The 27876-nt window shown below is 42.3% G+C and overlaps 1 protein-coding gene across 1 annotated transcript in view; it reads left to right on the top strand.

Moving 5' to 3' along the window:
- IL6R (interleukin 6 receptor) overlaps window positions 1-26020 on the top strand; it is a 59233-nt gene extending 33213 nt beyond the window's left edge. The window contains exons 7-10 of the mRNA XM_036756216.1: window positions 10680-10726; window positions 13392-13467; window positions 17910-18000; window positions 24894-26020. Of these exons, the coding sequence (XP_036612111.1) occupies window positions 10680-10726; window positions 13392-13467; window positions 17910-18000; window positions 24894-25140 (461 nt within the window). The 3' untranslated portion in view covers window positions 25141-26020. The remainder of the gene's footprint in view (window positions 1-10679; window positions 10727-13391; window positions 13468-17909; window positions 18001-24893) is intronic.
- The last annotated feature ends 1856 nt before the right edge of the window (window positions 26021-27876 follow it).

The following is a 27876-nucleotide window of genomic DNA, read 5'->3' as shown; positions in this document are numbered from 1 at the left end:
TTTGGAGTTTTCTTGGCAAGGATACTGGAATGGGTTGCCATTTTCTTTTCTAGTTCATTTTATAGCTGAAGAAACTGTCATAGATAAAGAAATTGAGGCAAACAGGGTTAAGTGGCCAGCCCAGGGTCATACAGCTAGCAAGTGTCTGAAGCTGGATTTGAACTCAGGAAGATAAGTCTTCCTGACTCCGCATCTGGCATTCTATCCACTGCACCACCTAGCTGCTCTTATTAAATTATTAGGTGGACCCAACTCTAACATCCAGTTTTGTATCTCCTGCAAATTGATCAGCATGGCATTTGTACCTTTTTCCAAGTCTTTGATAAAAATGTCCAACAGAATGAGACCAAGGAATGATTCCTGGGGTTTGCTTACACTAAGGACCCCCTTCCAAAATGCCCTTCATTTCAAGCCCTCAAGGAACCGCTCTGGTAGCAAACTATCTTCCATCTCTTTTCTGAGGACCAGCCTAAGTCTGGAAAGGCTCACCCCAAGATGATTGCAGGCAGGTGAGATTTTTGAGCACACCAATTCTTAAAGACCATTTGTCTCCCAAATTGTAAAGGGGTTGTGATCCGTACCTGTGGAAGGAATAACCACACAAATGGAAAACAGTCTGTTACCAGTGTAGTATCTGAAACCCTTCCAGCTTGGTAGGACCAGCTAGAACTTGCATTCTGCTGATACAGCTTTCCAAAACCCAGGGTCATATGTGTTGCACCATTGACCTATTAACTACCTCTTCAATCCAGCCATTTATCCAGTTCTGAATCTACAGAATTGTCTCATCTCCTGCGCTACATCTCCCCACTTTCCTACAAGAATAGCATGAGACATTATGTAAAAACTTTTTTTCCCTAAAATCCATATAAACTATGTATGTACATGTAAATCCATGTAAACTATATATCTCTAGTAGTCTCTTGATCTAGAAGTTTAGTAACTCAGTCCAAAAAAGAAAAAAGAAATGAGATTTTTTTTCAGCATGACCCATTGTGAGGAAGTTATGTTGGTCCTTTGTGATCACTGTTTCCTTTTCTAGTTGTTCACTAACTATCCCTTTAATGTTATGTTGTAGAATTTTGCCAGGAATTGAAGTCAAGCAATCTCATGGGCTAATAGTTTGCAAATTCTTCTATTCTTTTTTCTGTGTGTGTGTGTGTGTGTGTGTGTGTGTGCGCGCGCGCGTGCACATGCGCATGCACATGTGTGCATGTGTGAGTGTGTGATTGTGCATAAGATGGGGACAACATATTTGTCCTTCTCCAATTTTATGGCACCTCTCTTATTTTTTATGGTCTTTCCAACATCACTGACAGTAACTCAGCGATCACGTTTGCCAGATCTTTCAGCACCGTGGGCTATCTATCTAGGTCATTTAGACCTGGTAACTGGACCTCCTCAAAGGCAGCTAGGTGTACTCCTACCATCTCCCTACCTGTCTTGGCTTTCAAATCCACATTAGCCATTTTTATTCAGGCCCCAAATCATTTTCTTTGGCAGAAAAACAGAAGCAGATTTAAGAATTGAGCAGGTCAGTGCTCTCTCCCTTGTCAGTGTTGTCACCATCTCATGTACCACAGGAGGCAGTTTTTCCCTTTAATAATACTAGCTAATGATAACTAGCATTTACATAATTATTTACATTGTAAATGTAATATTACAAGAATATTTACATAATGTAGCATTTTCACTTTTATTTTTGCAAAGACATTTACATATGTCATGCGATTTGATCCTCACACTAACCCTAGGAGGTAAATGCTATTATTGTCCCCATTTTACATATCAGAAAGTTGAGGCTGATGGGTTGACTGACTTGCCTAGGATCACACAATGAGTAACTGCCTAAGATAGGATGCAAACTTGGGTTTTCCTTACTCTAATTCCAACACTATATCCCTTTTTGGATCATCTTATTTTTACCCAATAAAGCTAATAAAAGATCCTTTAATTGTTGCCCTTAGCTTTTCTCTTGGACTTATCTCTTTTTGAGCTTTAGCCCTTCTAATGCTTTTCTTACAGGACAATGTCTAGGTGAGTTGAATTTGGGGTTTGCCACTGTTGGCATCCTGTGAATGCTGTTAGTTTACAAACTGTCCTTTAAAATTTTTTTTTCCTAAAATTTTTTTCCTTTATGATTACTTGATATATAGCAATCAGATTTTTTCCCCTCAGTTTTTTGGGAAGCCTGACAGTTATTCATTTTTTTTCTTTGTGCCCTGCCCTCCACATCTATCATTTTTGCCTGCATAGATTCCACATTTTTTTCCAGTTGCGTCATTTCCTGGGCTTGTTGTTTTGGCTTTAGCTGCTGTTTTCACCATTTCTCTCTCCAGCAAAATAATTCTCTTATTCATTGAGTCTGTTGTTTTGTTTATTTTCTTCCCTTGGATATCTGCCAACAGAAGAATTTTATCATCATCTTGTCCTAGAATCTCTTAGACCCTTTCACTTAAGCCCTTTCTTTTTTTATTTCACCTCTTGATATTTTTTGCTAATTCCATTTCTTCCTGCATTCCTTCAGTGTGTCCATTCTCCATTTTATTGTATCCTCAGAAATTTCTAATTTCATTCCTTTTGCTTTTGTTGCCAGTGTTTGAATGTTTTTCCTTCAATTTCTGCTGCTTCTTCTGATCTATATCTCTTCCTTTGTTTTTTTTTTTTTATTTTTGGAGGAAATTGAGGTTAAAGACTTGTCCAGGGTCACACAACTGGTCTGAGGCTGGATTTGAACTCAGGTCCTCCTGACTCCAGGGTAGGTGCGCTATCCACTGCACCACTGCCCCTCCTTTGCTATTTCTTAAAAACAATGTTCCTTTGAAAATCTCTAACAGATTAAATTTTTTTGAGTTATATATTGAACTCCTGTGACTTCTCATTCTTCTTTTGTCCTGAAAGTCCTATCTTTATAACTTTTAATGTGTTATATTCCTTTATTCATTCGACTAGCTTTTGTTAAGCACCTACTATATGCCAGTGACTGTACTAGGTGCTAGGAATACAAGGACAAGAATTATACAATCCCTACCCTCAAGGAACTTATGTTCTATTGATTCTACAAATATGAGACATTTTATTGCCTTAAGGAGTAGCTCTATTAAGAGCAGTATTGCACAGTTAGATCATATTAAGAATGTAATCATCTAAAGCCCCAAGATTTTTTTTTTTTTCAGATGAACTGCTAACAGTTCAGGCAATGAGGTGATGAAGACCCGTACCAGGGTTTTAACTGTGTGAATGGAGAGAACAAGACACATACAAGGGATGTTGTGAAAGCAGAAATAACCAAATGTGACAATAGATTGGATATGTGGAATGAGTGTGAATGAGCTGAGGATGACCCCGATGTTGTAAGACTTGGTGATTGGGAGGATAGTGGTGCCCTCAACAGGGAGGGTCAGAAAAGGTGAAGGTTTGGAAGGCAAGATGATGAGCTCTCTTTCGAACCTGTTGAATTTCAGATGCCTGTGGGACATCCAGTTGGAGATGTCCAATAAGTAGGTGGCGATTCAAGACTGGATTTCATGAAGGAGATCTGGGTTAGCCATACAGATCTGGGAATCTTTTGCATGGAAATGATCATTCAACTCATGGGAGCTGATGAGATCACCAAGTGAGATAGTACAGAGGGAGAAGAGAAGAGGGCCCAAGCTAGAGTCGGGGCCCGTGGTTACTGAGCGTGACCTGGATGAAGAGGTGACAAAGGAGCCCAAAAGTTGGTCAGACAGGGAGGAGAACAAGGAGACAGTTGACAAGTCCTGTTTATTCTACCTCAATAATAACAATAATAATAAACAACTAGCATTTATATATAGCTTTAAGCAAAGTGCTTTATAAATAAGCTCATTTTGTTCTCATTACAATTTTGAGAGGTAGGTGCTAAATCTCTCACCTTCTCTTTGCTCACATAGCTACTACCCTACTTAAGTCTCCTAGTCAGGGGTGGGAACCTGGGGCCTCGAGGCCACATGTGGCCTTCTAGGTCCTTGGGTGCGGCCCTTTGACTGAGTCCAAGTTTTACAGAATAAATCCTTTGATTAAGGAGCCACATGCAGCCTCGAGGTGGCAGGTTCCCCACCCCCACGAATATTGCAATATTCTCCTAATTGGTCTTCCTGTCATAGGTATCTCCCCTCTCTAATCCATTCTCCACATAGCTGCTAAAATGATTTTCCTAAAGCTTGGGTCTGACCATGTCACTCCTGTGCTCCAGTGGTTCCCTATTACCTCTGGGATCAAATAAAACTCCTCTGTTTAGCATTTCAAGATCTTTACAATCTAGGGCCATCTGATTTTTCCTGACTTAGTTAACAAGGGAATCCCAGAGAGCATGCTGGGAGTTGCCACTCTTGGTTCCAGCTAACACTGTGGGAGCATTGGGCCTGGCTTCCAGCCATGTGTGACTCATCGCTAAGGCACTATGAGATGATGAAGATGCCCTTAACTGGATACTAAGCCAGAATAACAGGTGACTCAATGCATGCGCAAAAAAAAGCTCCCACCTGATGGTCATTTTGAATTCACAAAGTTGTGAGCATCCCGGACCATTGCACGATAAGTACTCACATGCCGAAGACCAGCGCAGAATAAACATAAAAGGGATGCACCCCAAACCTAGGCACAGGCTTGCCTAGGCAAGACATGTACTTTAGTGGCTTAGAGGGCTGGCTTGGGAAATGGCCTGGCCACTCCTCCTCTGTCCAAGCAGGTTGAAAACAATATTTGCTGTACATTTCTGCACAGAAAAGCAGAGAAGAGCAAAAGGGCAGGTCAGATCTTATTGTGTATCCACTGAGTCATCAGCTCCTCCAGCTCAACAGCCAATCACAGGACTCTTTGTCATCTCACAGCATAAACCTCTCCTCCATGAGTCATATGCATGGCTGGAAGCACGTCCCAAGAGGTCAGCAGGAACCAGGAAGAGCCACTCTGGGAATGCTCAGGGGGATGCTCTTGTAATACCACTATGTGTTGTTTCCCTTCTCTCCCTACTGTAGTCCAACCAAAGTGGTTTCCTTGCTATTCTTCACACACAATACTCCATCTCCTCTCTCCTTGTTTTTGAAAGGCTGTCGCCCCATACCTGGAATGTACCCCCTTTTCACCTCCAGTTCTTAAACTCCTTTAGTTTCTTTCAAAGTTCAATTCAAACCCCACCTTCTACATGAAGATCCCCCCTCCTGGCCCCAGGTGCTAGTGCCTTTCTCTCCCAAATTACCTTGCATTTATTGTATATATGCACTTATTTATGTACATGTTGTCTCCACAAGAGAATGTAATCTCCCCGAGGGCAAGGACTCTTTCATTCTTGTCTTTGTATCCCCAACACCTAGCACAGTGCCTGGCACACAAGTAGATGCTTAATAATAATTAATCGATTAATGATTTGCAAATAATAATCAATGTAGGAAAATAATCATAATCAATGGAGCATAAGTGTAATAAATAACAATTATTATAATAGTTATTAGTTAAGAATTATAATTAATAATTAATTGGTTGGTATAGAGAAACCTGCTAACAATTTAGAGCTATTCAAAAGTAGAATGGGCTGCCTCCACAGCTAATGGGATTCCCTCTAGTGAGGGTGTTTAGGTGAAGACTGGAAGACTGCTTTCCGGCTGTGTGTGTGTGGGGGTCTGTTATAGACAAGATCTTCTTCCAGGTATGAGTTTGGATTTGAAGGTGTCTGAGGCCCCTTCCAGCTCTGAAGCTTTGTGGTTCTGTGACACCTAATCCAGGCTTAGCACTGAGCTCCAACCAGCTGAGCTAATGGCCAAAGCAGAGGGTGTCTTAGCACCCACTCCAGTGACTGCTTTCTCTGTTGCTGATGTCAGTGAGAAAAGAACAGCAATTTGATGCTAATAACACATGAATGGAGATGACCCATAGCTGCATAGCAACCGTTTCACAAAGGAGATATTTTATTGGGTTTTGCACAAATACTCATTATCTGTGGGAGTTTTTTTTTCCACTTTATAACTGATGAAAGCTTAAAGTGTCCAAGTCTGGATGGCCTCATTTTAAAGGAAATATTAGGAATATAAAGGAAATATTAGGAAAGTAATTGGGTAATCTCTGCCAGGCTGGAAAAAGGACCTTACCAACCTCTCAGAAATCCTTTTAAATGTCTCTTCCTAACCCTTCCTCATAAATAAAACCATGGTTACAGCCTTAAGACTACCCAAGCACCTGCTCAGATATGCTCAGAGCAAATTTTAGAGGCTTGTGTTTATGTCTCATTTATGAGATCATTTAGACCAGGGGTGGTCAAGAGCGTGTTTAGACTAGAAAGAGAAAGTTCTCCATTGCATCTCAGAGTCAGAGAATAATTCTTCCCTCTGATACTCCTAAAATTACTGTGGTTGTCCTTTTCAGCTTTAAAAAGAAAAGAGCAGATGAAACTCTGTGAATAGCATTCGTTGGCTCATTAGCATTTAAAGCGCTCTTTGTGTCTTTCTCTCTTCCTCTCTTCTTTCCCTTTGCCCACATGCTGTGTCTAACAGTTTTTCCCTACTCTTCCATCTCAGTGTCTCTCTCTTTCCTCTTGTTTTGCTCTCTGACTCCTTTCCTCACTCTCTGTTTCTTCTTCAGGTTCCTTTTCACAATCTTCAACTTACAGTCCTGAGACATTTTTGTTGTTCACTTGTGTCTGACTCTCTGTGACCCCATTTGGGGTTTTCTTGGCAGACTTACTGTGGTGGCTTGCCATTTCTTTCTCCAGCTCCTTTTACAGAGAAGGAAACTGAGACAAATAGGTTTAAATGGCTTACCCAAGATCACACAGCTAGGAAGTGTCTAAGGCTGGATTTGGACTCAGGAAGATGAATCTTCCTGACTCTAGGCCTGCCACTCTATCCACTATGCCACCTGGCTGCCATAGGTGGCATATGTTTACAAATTTGTTGTGTTTATTAAATAGAATATTGCATTCTCTGGTCTTAATTTTAAAACTAGGTGCCTTGAGCATTTAAAATTTCTCTTTCTCAAACTCAAATCCAACCTTCCAAATTAACTAATTAAATTACTTTTCATTTGAGTGTTGCCCTTAATTCCTTTTTTCGGTGGGTCAACAGTCCTTGATTGAAGTAAAACAAAAATCTTTTCCATCTTTGCTGTAGGTTATTTCCCATTGCAAAATAAAATGAGAACCAAAGAACTGAATACAATCAAGTAAAATGATTGTTGTTTAAATTGTACAGTTTATGTGCATATGTGCATTTATATATGTATGCATACACACAGAATAATATGTTCATGACATGGTGAAAAGAGAACTGGATTTGGACTCAGGGTCCCAGTTCAAAACCCACCTCTATCTCTCTGTGTGACCTTGAGAGAGTTACTTAATCTCTCAGGCCTTGGTTTCCTCATCTGTAAAATGGGGGGGGGGACTCAGTGACCTCTAAAGCCCCTTCCAGCTCTAAATCTTGGATCTTGTTATGATCCCTATAAATAACAATGCAAAACCTGCAAGACCTGCTTTTGTCTTACAAGCTAGAAAGGTCTATAATGATCTCTAGTTGCCGTAATGGGATATGGTCAACCACATCCGAGAGAGTACATTTCTTTTGTTAGGTGACCTTGAGCAATTCACTTAACCTCTCTAGACTTTACTTTTCTCATTTGCAAAACAAGAAGGTTGGACTATGACCTCTAAGTTTCCTTTCTGCTCTAAGGCTGTATTTCTATGGCTGATCCTATAACTGTGAACTTTAGACAGAATTGCAGTTATTCATCAAGTTGTCTCGTCTTCATGACACCGGCTCCCTGGTTTGACCTGGCTTCCATGAAACTGATTCAATCCATTAGTTCTTTGGTGTTCTTACCTAGTTTTAGGATGAATTTACTTATAAGGGCAGCTAGGTGTTGCAATGGATAGAGTACCCAGCCTGGAGTCAGGAAGACTCATCTTCCTGAGTTCAAATCTGGTCTCAGACACTTCCTAGCTGTGTGACCCTGGGCAAGTCACTTACCTCTGTTTACCTCAGTTTCTTCATCTGTCAAATGAACTGGAGAAGGACATGGTGAATGACTCTAGTGTCTTTGCCAAGAAAACCCCAAATGGGGTCACAAAGAGTGGACATGACTGAACAATAATAACACATAAGGCAGAAGGATCAATCAGTCAATAAGCAGTTATTAAGTCTCAACTACTATGTGCCAAGTGCTATGCTGAGCCTTGAGCATCAAATTAAAAAGCAAAGTGTTTCCTGCCCTCAAGAGTTTACACAATATGGGGAAAAATCACGTACACACACCATCAGGGTGGGGAGGAAAACTTACAATTGGAAAGATAGAGAAGGGCTTCATGTAGGAGGTGGCACTTGAGCTAAGCTATGAAGGAAACTAGGAGTTCTGTGAGGCAGAGATGAGGGAGGAGGGCATTCCAGGTGTGAGGGACAGCCTGTGCAAAGGCATGTAGGTGGGCAGTAGAATGTTGTGTTTGAGAAAAAGGAAGTAGATCAGTTTGGAAATTTAATGCATGAAGGGTTATAAAAAACCTGAAAAAGTAAGCTGGAGCCAGAAGGGTTTTAAATGCCAAAAAGAGGCATTTGCATTTTATTTTAGTGCCAATAGGAAGCCGCTGGAGCTTTTTGAGTAGGGGAGTGACACAGGCAGAGATGAAAAAGTTACCCCACTTTAATTTTCAGTTGGCCATCCTCTACTCAAAAGTTGTAACAAGGGCAGGGCAACCAAGGTTTTATCCCAGGGTTCCAACATTCGGTGGTGACATAGACTTCCTTCCAAAGGAAGTCACCCACAATGTCATCCTTTCAACTCATTGTCCTCTGCTGGCCTTATTTATGCTGCACAGTGGGGTGGGTGCCACTAACAAGAGTCCCACCCTTCTGCTGGGGCTTACCTCCTCACCATGCCTCCTACCTTCTATTTCAATGGTGTCAAGTGAAGCAGCTGAGTCTAAGGTAGACTCTTCTCTCTGTCTTTCTGTTATTCTCCTCAAATTGAATTTGCTCCATTTTCCTGAATGCCTGGTTTTGACTAAATTATACACTCCTTGAGGGCAGGAACACTTTCTTCTTCTCCTCTTCCCCCCTACTGTTCCTCCAGCGCCTAGCACAGCACTTTGTCGACAGCAGATATTCAATAATTCTCAACAGACTTCAACTGAACCACATGGCAGAGTTCATTCTTCCCCTGACAATAAACGCCACTGGGCTACCCTTCATCTGATGGCTGCCATCTTCTCCATCCACTCCTCTTGGTTCTCCCATGTAGTAATTCATATAGTCTCCACATTGACATTCCTTAGCAAACCCTCCCCAAAATATTTTTAACTTCTCGATGTTGGATTAATTAACTAAACAAGAAACAATAAATATTTCAAAACCCAAAAGGCATTCCACTTGATCCTAGTCATATTTCAGTGCCCAGTTGTCAGCCCTTTGTCCCCTCGAAAGAGTTAGTTCCCACAGAGAATCTGAGAATGTTTAGAGTGAAAGGGCTTTAAGAAGTCATCTGGACCATCCCGACTTTGAACGAGTTTCCTAAGTCCATGCCATAAGCCTCAGAACTTTTTCCATTTTTAAAGCCCAGAGGTATCTTTTGGAATACCCTAGAGCAGGGTAGTTTGATGCAAAGAGTCTTGGATTTGGAATTAAAAGGCCCTGGGCTAAAGTCCTAGCTCTGACATTGATTAACCATGTGACCCTGGCCAAGACACTAAATTTCTCTAAGCTTCTGTTTCTGTAGCTATAAAAAAAAAGGGGGGAGGGTGGGGGATAATATCTACCTCATAGGATTCAAGAGAAACAATGTCTATAAAGTATTTCGTCACCATAAATGGCCAGATAAATGATTTCCTATGTATAGGGAGCTCCTGTTTGGAAACCCAATGTAGATTGTAGCTCATCTGCAGGTTAGTTTTAGAGAGTTGCCTGGGGCACTAAGAAATTAGGTGACTTGGCCAGGGTCACGCACAGCTGGTATGTATTAGAGTCAGGACTAGAACTAAGGTCTTCTTTACTCCAAGGTCAGCTGTCTACCCATTATGTCATAAAGCATTAGAAAAGAGGCAGTTAGGTGGTGCAGCACCAGCCCTGGAGTCAGGAAAATCTAAGTTCAAGTCTGGCTTCAGACACTTACTAGATGTGTGACCCTGGGCAAGTCACTTAACTCTTGTAAGAAACTGGGGTGGGGGGGATGGGGCGGGGAATGGGGGAAGGGGAACAGTTTGGTTTCCACAGAGTTGAAAGTATCCCTCTTCCTCCCCCTCCCCCCAACTTTAGCAGAATGTAAGTCAGAGCTTCGATCTAACAGAGATCAGGCCTCTGGTCGGGTGAAGGTTAGAGGCTTGTACACATGCTTAAGTGAGCCATTTGAGGAGGGCATGATGTAGGCAGTCAGGGGTTTGCATCTGGCCAATGAAGAGCTTGGCAGGAGATTTGATGTGGGGGTCAATAAAAGGACTGGTGTCCATCTGAGTCTTTGTACTTTCTCCTGTACTCTGTTCAGGGAATGTACCCATTTATTCAGAAGGAATAAATGTAAGGTATAATTAAAAACCTTCTTGGTCTTCCAACAAGTACTGTTTATTCCTAGACAATGTAAATATGTTTCTCACACTCTCATCGCCTCCCCCAAAACCCCCCAAATTATAAAAATGTGAATTATTATCCTAATTATAAATAATGATCCTTTTCTTGAATCTGCAGAAACCAAGAGCCCTGCCGTTGGGACAGGATTATTCATTTCTACACAGGTAAGCTATGAAGTTGTCACTAGGACCCTTAGCTCCTCTTTGTTGGTCCCTGAAACTTGATAGGTGTTTTTTAGAAAATGGAATTGGACTATCTTTGCCCCAGTCGCTTATGGTATCATAATTTGACGGAGGGATCACAAGCAAAGCTGCTTAGCTCTCCTCCTTAAGTAATCTAATTTCTTTCCCCTTCCTACTAAGCCTCTTTAACTAGGGACATAATTCCCTAAGCTCTAACCCTTGTGGCCCAGCCACTCATAGGAGGATGAGCCCTTCCGGGCAGACAGAGAGAGGGAAAAAGAAAGCAAAGAGGAAGGAAGGATGGGGGGGAAAGAAAAAGAGAGGGCGGGAAGGGAAGAGAAAAGGAGGGGGGGAAAGGGAGAAAAGGAAAGGGAGACAGACAGAGACAGGAAAGAGAGGAGAGAGCGATTCTTAAGGAATTATGTTCTTAGCTAAAAAGGCTTAGTAAGGCAGGAAATTAGATAGGGGTGTGTGTGTGTGTGTGTGTGTGTAGAGAGAGAGGAGAGAGAAAGGTGGTGCAGGCTTTGGAAGGGGTAGGGAAGGAAGGAAAGGCGGGAGCTGAGAAGGAGTAAGGGAACAATGTCTTACCCTGGGGGGTTCATCTACAAACATCTGTTGAGTGTTTGTGTGTAGGGCCCTAGTTAGGCCTTCAGGCTGGATTAGAGGCTAGTGAAAAAGATATGAGAGCTGATGCCTGACCTCAAGGGGCTTTCAGTCTGAACATGGATCTCGAAAAGGTCAATAATCATAATCTATGGGAAGCAGGACAAATGATAAATGCTCTTTGTTAGGGAGGGGGAGGGGGAGAGGCCTTGTGGAGTGCTGGGGCAGTGAGCGCTGGCCAAAGGGGGACGTTGGATCTGATCTGGATCTTGAAGGAAAGCTCCGGAGGTTATTTGTAGGTATCAGACAGCAGAGGGGAGGGTATTCCAGGAAGGTGGAAACAGAGGCTAGGATTCACATGGACCACTGAAGGGGGTCATAGCTTTAGAGCTGGAAGAGACCTCAGAGATCAAGGAGTTCAACCCCCCTCATCTACAGATGAGGAAACTGAGGCCTGTAGAAATGAAATTACTTGCCCAGGAGTCATACAGTTAGTAAGTGTCTGAGGTAGAATTTGAACCCAGGGCTTTCTGAATCCAAATCCAATGCTCTGTACCATGCTGCCTCCTACCGAGCAGTTCAACAGAGCTAGAGTGGATGCTGGATGTAAGGTAGTAGTGGGAGAAAAGATTGAAAAGGTATTTGAGACTAGCTAGAGGGAGACCTTGAATGTCACACATAATTTTCAGTTGACTCTCACTCAAAGTTGTAACAAGGGCAGGGTAACCAAGGTTTTATCCCAGGGTTCCAACATTCAATGGTGACAAAGACTTCCTTCCAAAGGAAGTTACCCATACTGTTATCCTCTTAACTCATGTCCTCTGTCGGCCTTATCTATGCTTCATGGTGGGTCCACTACAGAGAGTCCCACCCTTCTGCTGGGGCTCACTTCAATGAGATATTATTTTATTGGCAATAGGAAGCACCTGAAGGAAGGGTGTGCTACTAAACATTTAACAACTGGTTCTCAAAAAAAAGTATAAATGACATGCTTTTATTTTTTTATCTGTTTGTTTATATTTTTATGTAAATGTTATTTTACTTTTTTCCAGTTACACGTAAAGGCAGTTTTCAACAATCATTTTTTATAAGATTTTGAGTTCCAAAATTTTTTCCCTCTCTTCTCCTTTCCCTAAAAACGACAAGCAATCTGATATAGGTTATACTTGTGTAATCACGTTAAACATATTTCCACATTAGAAATGACACACTTTTAAGTTTAGTCTGCATTATTATTGTTTTCTCCGTCACTTTTTTTTGGGGAGGCAATCAGGGTTAAGTGACTTGCCCAGGGTCACACAACTAGTAAGTGTCTGAGGCCAAATTTGAACTCAAGTCCTCCTGATTCTTAAGACCCCCAGCTCTCTATTCACTTCACTATCTAGCTGCCCCTCTCCATCACTTTCTTAAGTTTAGGCAATCACTGAAACAGTAAGTCAAGTCCTGATTTGTAGCATTTGCCAATTTCTGAAATGTAAGTGCTCACACTGAACATTTAACAGTCAGCTCTCTGATTTGAGAACTGGCTCCAGCGCACTCCCGTTCTGAAGGAAGTATGAGGAGTACGCGTCAAGGAGTCAGTTAGAAATATAACACTAAAGCTCACAGAACAGCCCCAGGGTCATGGTGTCAGTTTGGAAGGCACTGAGCACCCAAAACAGGTAAGATCTCAGAGGGAGAAAGGATAGATAGGGGTGGGGAACCTGAGACCTCAAGGCCACATGTGGCCTCCAGAACAGAAAGGGACCAGAACAACGTTTCTGCCATTGTATCCTCCAGTACCTGACACTGGGACCTGGCACATAATAAGCCAAGGATCCTTATCGAACCTTTGGCAGTCTGGTGAAGCCTATGGACTCCTCCTTAAAATAATGTTTTCAAATGCATGAGATAAAACACATAAGGTTACAAAGGAAACCTATTCTATTGAAATAAATTATAAAAAATGTAAAGAAGTTTATGGAGCCCGGGCTATGAGCCCTTGATAAGTAAGTGGTTGATACATGCTCACTGAACGAATGTGCTTGTGGAATGTGGTTTTCAGGTGCCTACTACCTTAGACAACTACAATGAGAGCCTTTTTGAAGAAAACCCTGAAGGCAGCACTAACACCTCGCCAGGTAAGAGTTCAATGTTGCACTTCTAGGAGCTCTGGGATAAGCTGGGGAGGGAAAGTGCATGTGGAAAAATCTTAGTAATTTTGAATAATGTGTTGGAAACCAATCTGACAAATGTGAATTGGAGAAAACTGTTAAGAAATATGCTAGAATCACTTCCCAGCTGTCCTGCATTACTTAAAGCTGAGATAGAGCTGCTGCTGCTAAGATAAGTATATGCAAAATGTTCATTCCTGAGAAGCTCACAATGTAGATGTACATATACATAGCACACATATAAATATATATTATATACATATGTGTATACGTGTATACACACACATATAGCATATGTACAAAGATTGTTGTTGAGTCCTTTCAGCTGTGTTCCCACTTGGGTTTTTCTTGGCAAAGATACCGGAGTTGGTTTGCCATTTCCTTCTCCAACTCATTTTACAGATGAGGAAACCGAGGCAAACAGGTGACTTGCCTAGGGTCACACAACTAGGACGTGTCTGAGGTCGGATTTGAAGTCAGGAAGATGGGTCTGCCTGATTCCAGCCCGACACTGTATCCACTATACCACCCAGCTGCTCTATGTATGAAGACATTTCAGAATTAGTTTTAGGACCCAGAGAACATATTTGACTGATGGTGTCTAAGCCTCTCTTTTAAGAAGTTATCAATTCATGATTTAATTTACAAAGACATGGAGGGTGGCATTGTGATCCATATCATATCAGTGAAATCCTGGGTCTTTTGAGGTATTGAGCGATTCACCTGAAACTGAGGACAGTATAAGTAGTGTCATGGAGCGTCAGTATGGCCCAAAGGACAAAGTTTTGGAGTTGGAGTCAGGAGGGGCTAGGTTCAAATCCCATTGAACACATTCTTTTGTGACCTTGGGCAAGTCATTTAACTGATAATGCCTGTGCAACTTACCTCCCAGGGCTCTCAGAAGGCTCACATGAGATAATACCTATAAAGTGCTAATCTTAAAGGGCTTTAAATTATTTTTTATTAACTACAGGGCCATGCATTCATTGAGCTTCTCAAAGCTAAGTCTATAATGTAGACTCCACATCAGAGATTCTTAACTTTTTTTTTGTATCAAAGGCACAAAAAAATAGTTTGAAACCCTTTCTCAGAATAATTTTTTAAATGCACAAAAACAAAAATCCATTGGATTACAAAGGAAACCAGTATATTGAAGTACATTTATCAGAATATTTTTAAAAATTCATAGACTCCAGGTTAAGAACCTCTGCCCTATATATGGTCATTTGGAAGCCAAAGCACAGGAAGAGAACACATTTGACTGATCGTGTCTAAGATTTCTCAAGAAGATAGAGATCAGCAGAGTAGGTCAGAACAGATCTCTATCCAATGCAAAAGCCTTCCTCAGACATAAGATTGGGTGAGCATGGTGGCCCTTTGTGACATCAACTTTCAAAAGGTAAGGCTATTGTTTAGTCAATTAGTTATGTCCCACTCTATGTGACCCCATTTGGGGTTTTCTTGACAAAGATACTGGACTGGTTTGCCATTTCTTTCTCCAGCTCATTTGACAAATGAGGAAACTGAGGCAAACAGTAAGGTGATTTGCCCAGGGTCACACAGCTAGGAAGTGGCTGAGGCCATATTTGAACTCAGGTCCTCCTGCCTGCAAGGCCAACACTCCATCCACTTCATTCACTCCAACCACCTAGCCATACTACTTAAGAATGTATTACCAAATACTCCTAACTTCTCCACCCTGGAGTAATCCACCCTGGAGCTAGGAAGCTTGGAAACCGAGCCTCAGTTATCACCTGACGTAAGGGTACTTGCACCATATATCCTCACAGAGTTCCCGTGAAAGGTGCTTTGTAAATTGTAAGGTGCCATACAAATGTAAAGGGCTGTTTATGTTGATCTTCTCAAAGCCACATCTGTGCCCTAAGGAGGAGACTTGGTATCTGTTCAAAACAGCTGCTTTACGAGCCTACACCAGACTGTGGTCAGACTTTAAAAACCCAAAGAACTCCATCTGCCTTTCTATGACTGGTGGGGAGGATGGGTATGCAAATACTGAAAGAAGGCAATGGTGGCACTTCTGCTGGGCCCCCAAACTGGCCCAGACATGATTGGACTTGTGCTGAGTGGTTATTTTTTTTAATTTTCAGAAGCCATATGCTATAGTGGTGGGTAGGGACGCAGCTGGATTGTGCAGTAGCTAGAGTGTTGGGCCTGGAGTCAGGAACACTCATCCTTCTGAGTTCAAATCCGACCTCCCAGCTTAATAGCTGTGCGACCCTAGGCAAGTCACTTAACCCTGTCTGCCTCAGTTTCCTCATCTGTAAAATGAGCTGGAGAAGGAAATGGCAAACCATTCAGGTATCTTTGCCAAGAAAACCCCAAATGGGGTCACAAAGTGTGGGACACGACTGAAGAACGACTCAACAACAACAACATGGTATAGTGGAAAGGTTAATGGTCTAATTAAATGGATTAATTAATTAATTTTAAAGTGGATTAATTAAAAGATGAATAGAAGAGGGTCTGTGTTATCATTTACAGCTGGGAAAGTCATTTGCCTCTCTGAGCCTTAGCCTTAGTCTCCCTCTCTGTAAAATGGAGACCATGGTATTTGTTCTATTTCGCTATTAACCTCTAAAATTTCTTGGGCTGTTGGGAGGATGGAATAAAAGAAGCTATGTGAAAGAGCTTCATAAACCTCCAAGTGCTGCTTAAATGTGATCGATCATCATAGGATTGATTATTTGGGGCTGAAAGTGTCTTTAGAAGACACCTAATCCAGCACCTACCTTTCATAGGATCATAGACTTAAAACTGGGAGGGACCTTAGAGACAGTCTAGCCAGGGGTGGGGAAGCTGCCACCTCGAGGCCACAGGTGGCCCTCTAAGTCCTCAAGTGTGGCCCTTTGACTTCACAGTTTGGATTCTGTCAAAGGGCTGCTCTTGAGGACCTAGAGGGCCGAGGGCTCCCCACCCCTGAAGTCTATCGCCTTCATTTTACTGATGAGAACATTGTGGCAGAATGAGGGTAAGTGAGTTGTCCAAGGTTTCACAGCTTGAACATTTCTGAGGCGGGATTTGAACTTTAGGTTTTCTGGACCCCACGCCTAGCATTTCATCCATTACAACAGATGAATAAACTGAGGAACAGACAGGGTATTACTTGCCCAAGTTCATAGGAGTGAGTAATAGAGTCAGAATTTGAACCCTGGGCCTCTGATTCCAAATTCAGCCCTCTCCTCACTGCACCCCACATCGTTGTTGTCATTGTCAACAGAGTGCAGGGCTTGGAGTTGGGAAAGCCTGCCTTCCGATCCCACCCAGGTTCCTAACTACCACTTACATCCCTACTCAACTGTCAGCATCTCGCAGGCAATGCCGCTTTTTTGTTTATGTCAGCACTGAGCATCGTGCCAGCACACAGTAGACACTTAATAAATGTCTATTGATTGATTGCTAGTTGTGCCCCCCTGGACAAATTCCCTAACCCTCCCTGAGCCTCAGAGCCCAGTAATTTATAAACTAGTTGTGATCTGTACTGGTGGAAGGAATTTCTACACCAGGACTTGCCCACACCAATAAGCATTGTATCCTTCCTGCATTTAAGTTTTATTATATGTGTGAGCTATCATCATTGTCTTTATGTGTGAGATAGCTCCTTCAAAACTTATAATACTATATTAAATATAATACTAAACTTATGATGCTACATGCTACAGTATACGGGCATACTTTGGAGATGTTACATGTTTGGTTCTAGACCGTGGCGGTAAAGTGAGTAACACAAAGTTTTTGGTTTCTCAGTGTATATAAAGTTATGTTTACATTATACTGTAGTCTTTTAAGTGTGCAATACTATTATGTCTAAAAAACCAATATTATATATATATATATAAAATCTTAATTAATTAAAAATACTTTTTTGCTAAAAAGTGCTAACCATCTTCTGAGCCTTCATCGAGTCATAATCTTTTTGGAATGAAGGGCCGTGCCTCGATGTTGATGGCTGCTGAAAGTTGGGGTGGCTGTGGAAATTTCTTAAGACCACAATGAAGTTTGCTGCATCCTCCTCCTTTCACTCGAACACTTAGAGGCCGGTTTAGGGTTATTAGTTGTGGATTAAGTTTGCAGTCTTATATGGGTAAATTTCATGGGGTCGCACAACAATTATAACAGTAACGTCAAAGATCGCTGATCACAGCTCACCATAACAGATATTATAATAATAAGGGTAAAGTTTGAAATATTGCAAAAATTACCAAAATGTGACACTGAGACACATCGTGACCACATGCTGTTGGAAAAATGGCACTGATGCAGAGTTGCCATAAGCCTTCAATTTGTAAAAGCAAAACAAAACAAAACAAAAAAACAAAACCAAATGCAATAAATTGAAGCTCAACAAATGAGGTATACCTGTATTTTGTTTGTCTCCCCCTCTTCTACAGCGCCTGGTTCTACTCATTCACCCTACACATTCCTACTAGCTGGTGGAAGCCTGGTCTTGGGAATGGTTCTATTCATTGGCATTATCATGAGGTAAGATGGCCCCAATGGGGTTGGTTCTGTGCCACCTGAATTTTTGATGCCCATATGACTGGGACACCTTAAAATAATAGTCATCAGGTTCTGGGCCATGATGACAGAATAGCCAAATTTCCACTAAAGATACAAAATCCCTTGCTCTCAGTTTGTAAATATGTTTTTAAGAAGAGGTGGTGCAGATGTCGGCACCAGGAGCAGGATTTCCTTTTCACCCATACCCTCAACACTTTCTACACAGTTATTTGCTTTTAACACTCACTCTGAATCTCTAAACAACTTAGCTCAGCAGTTGGCTCATTTAACAAAAAAATGACCGTGGAGGAAAAATTACAGTTCTCTTGATTTAACTGTAGAAATGTGCCAATTGGTGTGTGCTTGAGGCCAAAAAGAAATTAGTACAGGATGGTTTGGGGGCACTTACTGTTTGTGATTTGAGAAACGGAATTAGGTAACAAGTGGAAAAGAAATGTAATAAATCCACCTTTCTTTTATCTTAGCTTTGGGTGTGATTTTCATGGGAACCTATGTCTGGGGGCCAGAGCCATAATTAGATTTTTTTTTAAACCTGAGGCAGAAACAGATGAGCTGGGAAAGGATGTTAGCAGTGCTGAGGACAGTCAGATGGGGAAAGGGGGGAAGGCACAGGAGATCGTCTGATCATGAGTGCATTCAAAGCTCATTCTCCCTAATACCCTAGACCTTTAAGGGGCTGTTCCCTGCCCCTGCCCCTACGTGTGCCCTGAGGCAAAGCCCCATTCTCCCAGGCTAGTCCTGTGCTGATTATAATTCTGTCTGGAGTGGGGGCTGGCATTAAGCTTATTAATATAGATAGGATCCTCTGTCCTTTTAGGCAGCAGTGTTCCTGTCTTTCCAAAAGAACCTGACAATTCATTAGGAGATAAATTAAATTGAACTGATACTTTTATGATATTATTATATCATACTGTAGAATAATAGTGGTTGAAAAACTTCATTCTAGAGGCAGCTAGGTGGCACAGTGAGTAGAGCACCGGCCCTGGAGTCAGGAGGACCTGAGTTCAAATCTGGCCTCAGACATTGACACATTTACTAGCTGTGTGACCTTGGGCAAGTCACTTAACCCCAATTGCCCTGCCTTCCTCCCACCAAAAAAAGAAAAAAAAAGAAAAAGAAAAACTTCATCCCTTAGGGACCTGGCAATTAAGCTTTCTGTACCAAGCTAGGACTGGTCTGTGGGCAATAGTCTCTATGTCCACATCTGTTCTGCAGCTAGATGGCACAGTGAATAGAGCACTGCAGGAAGGCTAGAGTTCAAATCCAGCCTCAGACACTGAGACGGCGTCCGAGACAGACACTGACACTCAGCTGTGTGACCCTGAGTGAATCACTGAGCTCCTGTCTGCCTCTGTTTCCTCATCTGTAAAATGGGGTTGTTGCGAGGATGAGATGATATAATATTTATAAAGCTCGATTCCCATCCCCCAAAATCTTATTTGTGTCTGTTTCTTCTCCCATATAATCCCAGCAATAAGAAGCAACTGTGTTTAATGGAAAGACCTTTGGATTTTGGCCTAGGTTAGAATACTAGCTCTGGCACCTACTCTGTCACCTACTGTGTTAATAGACATTAATATTATCCGTGTTGTATTGTATTTTTATTTACTTTGTTAACTGTGTCCCAATCGATTGAAATAATTCCAAATGACATTTTAGTCTGGCTCAGGTGGCACTGGGGAGTTTTATAGGCCACTGGAAGCCAATGGACTGTGATTTGACCCCTGTGAACTGGACGATAGCTAAAATTCCTCCCATTTCAGAATCCCATGAACCAACAGGATTGTTGAATTAAGGGGAAGGACCAGTTCAATGTTTTGGTTTGAATACCGCTAGATTGGCCTTCACAAGGCTTACAGCAATTAACAGTCCTCCCAACAATAGGGCACCTGTTTGCCCACTGTCCATCACAACGGACATCACAATGGAATTTTATCTTTTTTTTTTTTTTAGCTATTTTGGGCAGTTTTCTGGGTGTATGGTTTAGAATTAGGTCTTAGAATCAGAAAGACCTAGTTTCTGCCTCTGTAGAATTGAATCGAATTGAAACCTACTTGTATGGCTCTGGGCAAATCACTGATCTCTTAGTGCTCCAGGCAAGTTGGTGGAAGTTAACCCTAAACCAATGCAATCGCAGGTCTGAACCACTCTGCCCCACAAAAAGAAAGGGTAGTTGGTATCTTAAATTTGTTTAAATTTCATTTAAATCTTTTTGATAATTAGAGAATCTGAACGGTTTTTAAAGTGTTTATTGACAATTTTTATCTCTTGCTTCACAATTTTCTGTTTGTGCCCTTTGACTACTATTCTCCTAGCGAATATGTAATAACATCATAAATTTAAAACTAGAAGGAATCTTGAGGCCATCTGGTCTACCCCCTTCCCCCCCATTTTATGGGTGAGAAAATTGAGGCCAAGGGAGGTAGAGGTGAGACTTGACCAAGGACATCAGTAGCAAAGTTGGAATTTGAACTGTTATCCTTTGATTCTCCAACCCCTAGTGTGGAGGCCCATGCCTGTAAATCCCTGCTACCAGAAGAGGCTGGGGCAGATCACTTGAGTTTGGGAGTTCTGAGCTTCAGTGGGGCTAAAGCCACTTAGTTGTCATTACTAAGCCCCGTAGCAGGATGGGGAGCTCCTCACCCTGACCCCGGGGAACATATGGTCTATATAGCCTATGTGGGAAACAGAGAGGGTTAAAGCTTCTGTGCTGATCAGCAGTGGACTCAGGCCTCAGTCCCCACTGTACTCCTAGCCTAGGTGAGACAGACAGACAGACAGACAGAGAGACAGAGACAGAGAGAGAGACAGAGATGGGGAGGAGAGAGAGAGAGAGAGAGAGAGACCTCATCTTTAAAAAAAAAGAGGATTGAGCCCATTGGGAAACATGGGCAGGATCAGTATAGGTTTCAATGGTTGGGGAAAGCAATCCACAGGGGTGACTGGAAGGGTGGTGGTATCGCTGGCAGAAATAAGAAAGTTCAGAAAACGATGGGTTTAAGGGAAAGGGAACGGGATAAGCATTTATATGCTATGTGCCAGGGACTGCACTCAGTGCTTTATAAATATTATATCATCTTATCCTCACAAGAACCCTGTGAGGGAGGTGGTGCCATTATCCCCATTTTACGGACGAGGAAACTGAGGGAGACAGCAGTTAAGTGACTTGTCCAGGGTCGCACAGCTAGGGAGGGTCCGAGGCTGGATTTGAACTCAAGTCTTCCTGCTCGATCCACTGTGCCATCTAGCTGTAGAACAGATGTGGACATAGTGACCCTATTGCCCACAGACCAGTCCTAGCTTGGTACAGAAAGCGTAATTGCCAGATGAGGTCCCCAAGGGATGAAGTTTTTCAACCACTATAATTCTGCAATCTTAAAGTGGGATTTTTTTTAAGAGACCATTTCCTGCCTGCCCCGCCCCACCCCGCCGAGGAAAATATTAACAATTCACATTCCAAGAGCACTTTTGAAGGTTTGCAAAGAGCTTCGCATACACGATCTCATTTGTGATCACAGTTAAGTGGTGTAATGTTGGGCCCGGAGTCAAGATCTGAATTTGAATCCTACCTCAGACACTTACTAGTTATGTGATCCTAGGCAAGTCACTTAAATTCAATCTGCCTCAGCTGCCTTGTCTGTAAAATGAAGATACCCATTGTAGCTGCCTCCTAGACTTGTTGTGAGGATAATGAGATAATATTGGTAAAGCGCTTTGCAAACCTCGATCTGTTATGTAATTGCTGGCTATTTGAGCTTCACGGTAGGTTTTATTCCATCGTACAGATGAAGAAACTGAGACTCAGAGAAATTCTCACCTGACACATACTGGAGCTGGGCAAGTTATTTAACCTTGTAGTGCACCGGGCAACTCTGACGTATGTTGCAGAGAAGGTGCCGATCTGCCTTGGTAGAGGGAATTTCCTTATCTGGAAGTTCCCTCTATTAATGAAATCCTAGGTCGAGTAAGCAGGGCTGTTGTGTTGGTAAGTGATTTACAAACGGCTCTCTGCAAAGGTGTAGACATGATGCACTTGGAAGTTTAATGAGGGTGTAAACACCCTCATCATTTTTTCCATCCGTCTCTTAAGCCTAGAAATCAACAAAATGATAAATCAAGCCTGGATTTGTGGCATTTGCCCATTTCTGAGACATAAATGCTCACACTGAAAATGTAACAATTTGCTCTTAAGAGCTGGTTTGAACTGGCTCCATTTCTGCTATTAAGCTAGCTCTACATCTTGCTCTGTATTCCTGCTAGCAAGCGTGGTCTAGGATTTGAATTCAGGTCTCTCCTGACTTCAAGTCAAGTTTTCTTTTCATTACACCACACCACTTCTAGAATCTGCTTTACAGCAAACTTATCTGGAATTGATTGGTACTTTTAGGTAAGAACTTCCCTACGTATACAAACATACATATACATACATGTACATGTATGTAAGTATGATAACCCTATCTCACAATTAAGATTGTGTCTGTGTACATTGCCCATCCTAGTATCCCTAAAAAGATGGAAGGTAAGGGGGCAGCTAGGTGGCGCAGTGAGTAGAGCACTGGCCCTGGAGTTAGGAGGACCTGAGTTCAAATGTGACCTCAGACACTTGACAAACTTACTAGCTGTGTGACCTTGGGCAAGTCACTTAACCCCAATTGCCCTGCCTTCCCCCCTGCAAAAAAAAAAAAGATGGAAGGTAGGGATTTTACAGATAGGAAGACTGAAGTCCACTGAGGTTGAATTCATTGTATGTAAGTCCAGGGTTCAAGGAAGTTAGATATAATCTGTTGAGGTTTGTGATATAGCATGCAGTCATTGGCCCTGCTCATTTCTACTATTTGGAAGCACCTGCAAGTCAAAGTCTCACCAGGGTACTGCAGACTCCATTACATTTTTCTCTTTGAGTCCCAGATTAAGGGCTAAAGGCTATTTAAGAGCCAAATAGCAACATGGATAAAGTTAGTACGGAGAAATGAAACTCAAGAAAAGTCCCCATTGTTTGTTTTGAATACTGGGCTCATTTTCCTCCCCCATCCAAAGCAGCTAACCTATAAGGATGAATAAATTGAAATTAGAGATCTCAGCTTGGAAAATTGGATTGGATTTGATGAGGAGATCAAATATGCTTCTTCTGTCACTTGTTGTTGTTGCGTTTGTCCTTCATTCTCAAAGAGGACCATGACATCAGGGAAATGGTGACATGACTTGCAGTTGGCTTTGATTTGAGTGAGTGAGGGCTGTGCAATGTCACTCACCTTCTGCCACTTACTATCTATCGGTATGACCTCAGGCAAGTCATTTATGCCTCAGTTTTCTCATCTGTAAAAATGAAGGGGTAGGACTGGATGGCTTCTAAGGTCTCTTCCAGTGCTCGATCTGATCCTATGATCTCCCTTGCCTTGCCCACCTTCAGAGGAATAATAAATCCAGGGCTAGTCCAAGAATGAGCAGCAGTGGGATTGTAGGAGTCATAGCCAAAAGGGGCCTTAGAGATAATTTTGTTCTCCTATTCTGATGTTACCAATGATGACATGAGGCTGAATCCAACTCAATAAGCATTTATTAAGAGCCTACTGTATAAAGGGTACTGGGAGGTGCAGAGACTTTCCAAGGTCATGTGGACAGGAAGTAGCAGAACTGAGATTTGAATTCAGATTCTCTTGTTCCAAATGCAGAAGGAAAAGAAGTCAAGGGGCTTGGACTGTCCAACGCATAGGTCATCTGTCCCAAGATCATTGAGATATGACCGGACCTTGGGTCATTGATAATGAATCTTTCTTTGGACTACCAAGCTGCTCTTCTCAGTTACTTACCTTTCACACAAGGCCCCTGGGGCTGAGCCCTCCATCAGAAACTGTGATCACAGAGATGTCTATCTCTTTCCTGTTTAACACTGTCTTTCCTGTTGAATGAGTCACTTTTGCCTGAATGGTACCCACAGCAGGGCTCTGTTGGAGCTGTTTAAGCTCAGTATGCCTCCCAAGAGTTGGGGAGCCTGGAGGCAACATCTCCCATGGGCTGTGTTGAAAGATGCTGGGGAGGAAGGAACATCAACAGAGGGAGAAGCAGGAGGGCCACAGAGGGAGGGAGCGGCGCAACCCTACCTTTTACTGATCACTCACTGCTGAAAACGCCTTTGCCCACTGCTTGTCAGCAGTGGCATTCGTTTGTCTGAGGTCCCATTTTATTTTCTTCTCTAGTAAAAAGAATATGCCCTTATTTTCAAATTAAATAGTTTTAGTGCTGAGTATAGGAATTGAAATCCTAGTCTCAAGAACTGCCCCTCAAGGGGTTGTCTCAGTTTCCTCATCTGTAAAGTCGGAATAATGTTGTCCATTACATAGGGGGTGCTTTTGAAAGGCAGCAGCTTTAAAAATTAAATTACACATATATTTTTTGCCAATTATCAAGTATTTAACAGCAACTCCGAAGTATGTTTAAGGACTTTGACTTAGGACCTTCTGGAAACAGACAGCACTGTGAAACACTTGACTAGGATCCCTTCGATAGATAGCTGGGTGTAGCAGAGGGCACTGGACTGGGAGTTAGGAGGACCTGGGTTCAAATCTCACCTTAGGCATTTTTTAGTTGCATGACCCTTGGCAGATCACTTAAGCTCTTCGTGTTTCTTCACCTGTTAAATGAGGTGGTCAACCTCAGTAGTATCTCCATGGTTCCTTCCAACACTAAATCTATGATTATGTGATCTGACCTGGGAGCCTGGCCTCATCAAAGTGGGCCAGACAGAAATGGTTTTCAGGATGTAAGGGAGCAGCCTTGCTGAAAAATTATTTGTCAGTGCATGTAATCATTTGGGTTTCTTGTTTTGTTTCTCTATGTGTGTATGTATTATCAAGGTACAGAAAAAAGTCAAAGCTGACAGTTTTGAAAGAAGGCAAGCCAAACGTGCTCCCTCCATCTTCTTTGGGTCAGCTGGCCCCTGAGAAGCTCCAGTCAAACATGGTTCTGGCTCCCCTCGTCCCTCCATCAGTGTCCGCGAGTAGCTCTGAGCCTACCAACACCCCAGGGCACAGCGGGAGAGACATTGCGGACCTCCAGAGTCCTTATGACATTACCAACAGAGACTACTTTTTCCCAAGATAGACCCAAAAATGCATGGAGCATTCAGGCTTCAGGTAGGCTAAACTCCGTGGCATGAAGAAGGACTGAGTGAACTATCAAGAAAGATGCTTCTCAATGTCATTTCAGTCTACCTGCTGATGAGCTGGTGCTTTGGGCTTCTCCTGACTTATTGATCCACTGGAGAAGCTGGATTGGGCTCCCTCAGAGAACCAGAATGCTTTTTAGGTCCAAGGAGAGCTTCCTGCAGATGGAGAAAGTAGGCTGGGAGCAAATAGACTGATTCCCACCAAGCAGGAGGAAGAGGTGGTTGGGTTTCAAAACCACCATGTCTTGTGATGCTCTGAGCAACTGGGTTGGTAAGCCACCCCAGAGAAAGAGAGAGACACACAAACACATATGAAGGGCCAGGAGCCCAACAGGCTCTGCTCCCCTGACAGGACATAGAGGAGGGTGAGATTTAGGGGCTATCTTGCTCCTAAGAACGACAGGATTGAATGGAGAGTAGTTGCTGGTGGTCTGGACTCAACCATCAACATTCTCTCATCCTCTGGGCATATCCCTCTCCTCATTTGGACACGATAATTGCTAGTACATCTGCCACCCTGTCACGTCCTACGGGCGTATTTCCTTGCCCAATACACATGTTTCACCATCCTACCAAGATTCTTGGATATCTAGAAGAGTTGTTGAAGAAATTCAGCAATTCTAGACCTATCACCCTCTTTCAGTTTCTTCCTTGCTGGGATATTTTTTTCTTCTCAAGATGCTGCCTTCTTTTCCCATCCCAGAATACTGTTGAGAATGAATACATGGTGCTACCTCTTAGGACCAAATTTTAAAATAACACCCTTTCCCACCTGAACACACACACACACACACACACACACACACACACACGCACGCACACTCACACACACTCACACACTCGCTCACACACACACTCACACTCACACACACGCACACACACACACACACACACTCACACACACGCACACACACACTCACACACACACTCACACTCACACACACGCACACACACACACACACACTCACACACACGCACACACACACTCACACACACACTCACACACACTCGCTCACTCACACACTCCCCCAACCAAAGGTTATTCTAATTAGTGTTTGATCAAAACACTTTATTATATACCAATTGCTTCGTCCCTACTTTTACCATCTGTATATATGTACAAACATACACTGTATATAAAAGACATGTACTAAGTATCTGAAAGTCTTTCCTTGCCTTATCTCTACTCCAGGAGCCTCATTTTACAAATGAGGAAACTGAGACCCAGGGACTTGCTGCCCAAGGTCCTACAACTCTTTGGTTTACAGTGTTCTACCCCCACTTCCCCCATACAAGGAACAGATGCTATCTTTTTTTCCCTTTGATGGCAGCTAGGATGTGGTAGTGTCCTTTCCTTCTACTCAGATGTTAAGTCCAGCCCTTTCACATGAACCATGAGGTCTCATTTTTACTATAGATTTATATGTTTTTTGTTTTGTTTTGAACTGAACTCAAGTAAGCAGGGAGACAATATTTATATGAATAGGGATGTGAAAAGAAAAGAACAAGCAAGAATGTACTTTTTACTTAGCTTTTTTTTTTTTAAAAGCATGTTAACTTTTTCTTTGAGAGGAAGAACATCCAATATTAGAATAGGGTCTGTATATAAATAACTCAGGCTAAAAGCACAGTGACTTTGTATAGCTGAGCCAAGTGAAAAAAAAGAGGAAGGAGGAAGAAAACACTATTTTCCTCTTTCACTTATGTTCTCCCTCTTCCAAGAGGAAGGATTCTAGTATTATTTTGTTTTTGATGAATTTACGTAAAAAGCCCACAGAAATCCCTCCTCTCCTTTGCCCTAGAATCACCCGTTAGAATTAGATCGTAGAATCTTCAAGTTGGGAGGGACCTTAGAGTTCATCTAGTTCAATCTGTGTTATTTTACAGATGAGGATATTGAGGCAGAGAGATCTACCTAAGATCACAAAACTTGTTAGTGGCAAAGCAGAGATTCAGACCCAGGTCTCTGGACTTCTGTTTTACTATTCTATGCCGTACCTTCATCTTTGGAAAGGATGGAAGAAATGACAGTGGACCTCTCTGGTAGATAATGTTATGAAATAAATGCGACACAATCGCTAAGGACGGTCAATGGAAAAACACCTCGTCACTTAGAATGATTGGTGTTCTTTGGGCCAACCGGGGCTCATAGGAAAATTCATTACCTATCTCCCCACCCCCAATACCTTTTTAATGCTTCTTTAATTTATTCTCTCAGTCAAGGGCTCCATATTCACCAGCTCACCCTTTCCCTAGCCGAGTTTGCCAAGCTACCCCCTTCTCTAAGAAAAGGTAGATAAGAAAAACAAAAAGCAAAAACCACATTATCATTTCACTATTTGACCGTAACACTTTGTTGCTATTGGCAGTGGGTAAGTGGGCAAGTTGGCCAGAATGGTAGCCTGTAGGACCAGGAGACCTGGCTTTTGTCCTGGTCCTACCTCTAATTAACTAGGTGGTATTAGCCAAATTGTTTTCACTGTTTGGGCCTCAGTGATAATAGGAGAAATTGGATAAGTCAATGTTGCTATTAGGTCTCTTCCAGCTCTGATTTTTGTTATATCCAAGGCTTATTTGCAAATCTGGCTTAAACTGTGAACTTCTGAAAGCCTGTTGCTGGCTAGGCAGGGAATCTCAATTCATGATAGCATCAAGCAGGTTTTTAAGGGTGG

This window comes from Trichosurus vulpecula, chromosome 4 (genome assembly GCF_011100635.1).
Source record: "Trichosurus vulpecula isolate mTriVul1 chromosome 4, mTriVul1.pri, whole genome shotgun sequence".
In the NCBI taxonomy this organism is placed as follows: Eukaryota; Metazoa; Chordata; class Mammalia; order Diprotodontia; family Phalangeridae; genus Trichosurus; species Trichosurus vulpecula.
Note: the sequence above shows the minus strand (reverse complement) of the source record. Positions and strands in the feature narration are given on the sequence as shown.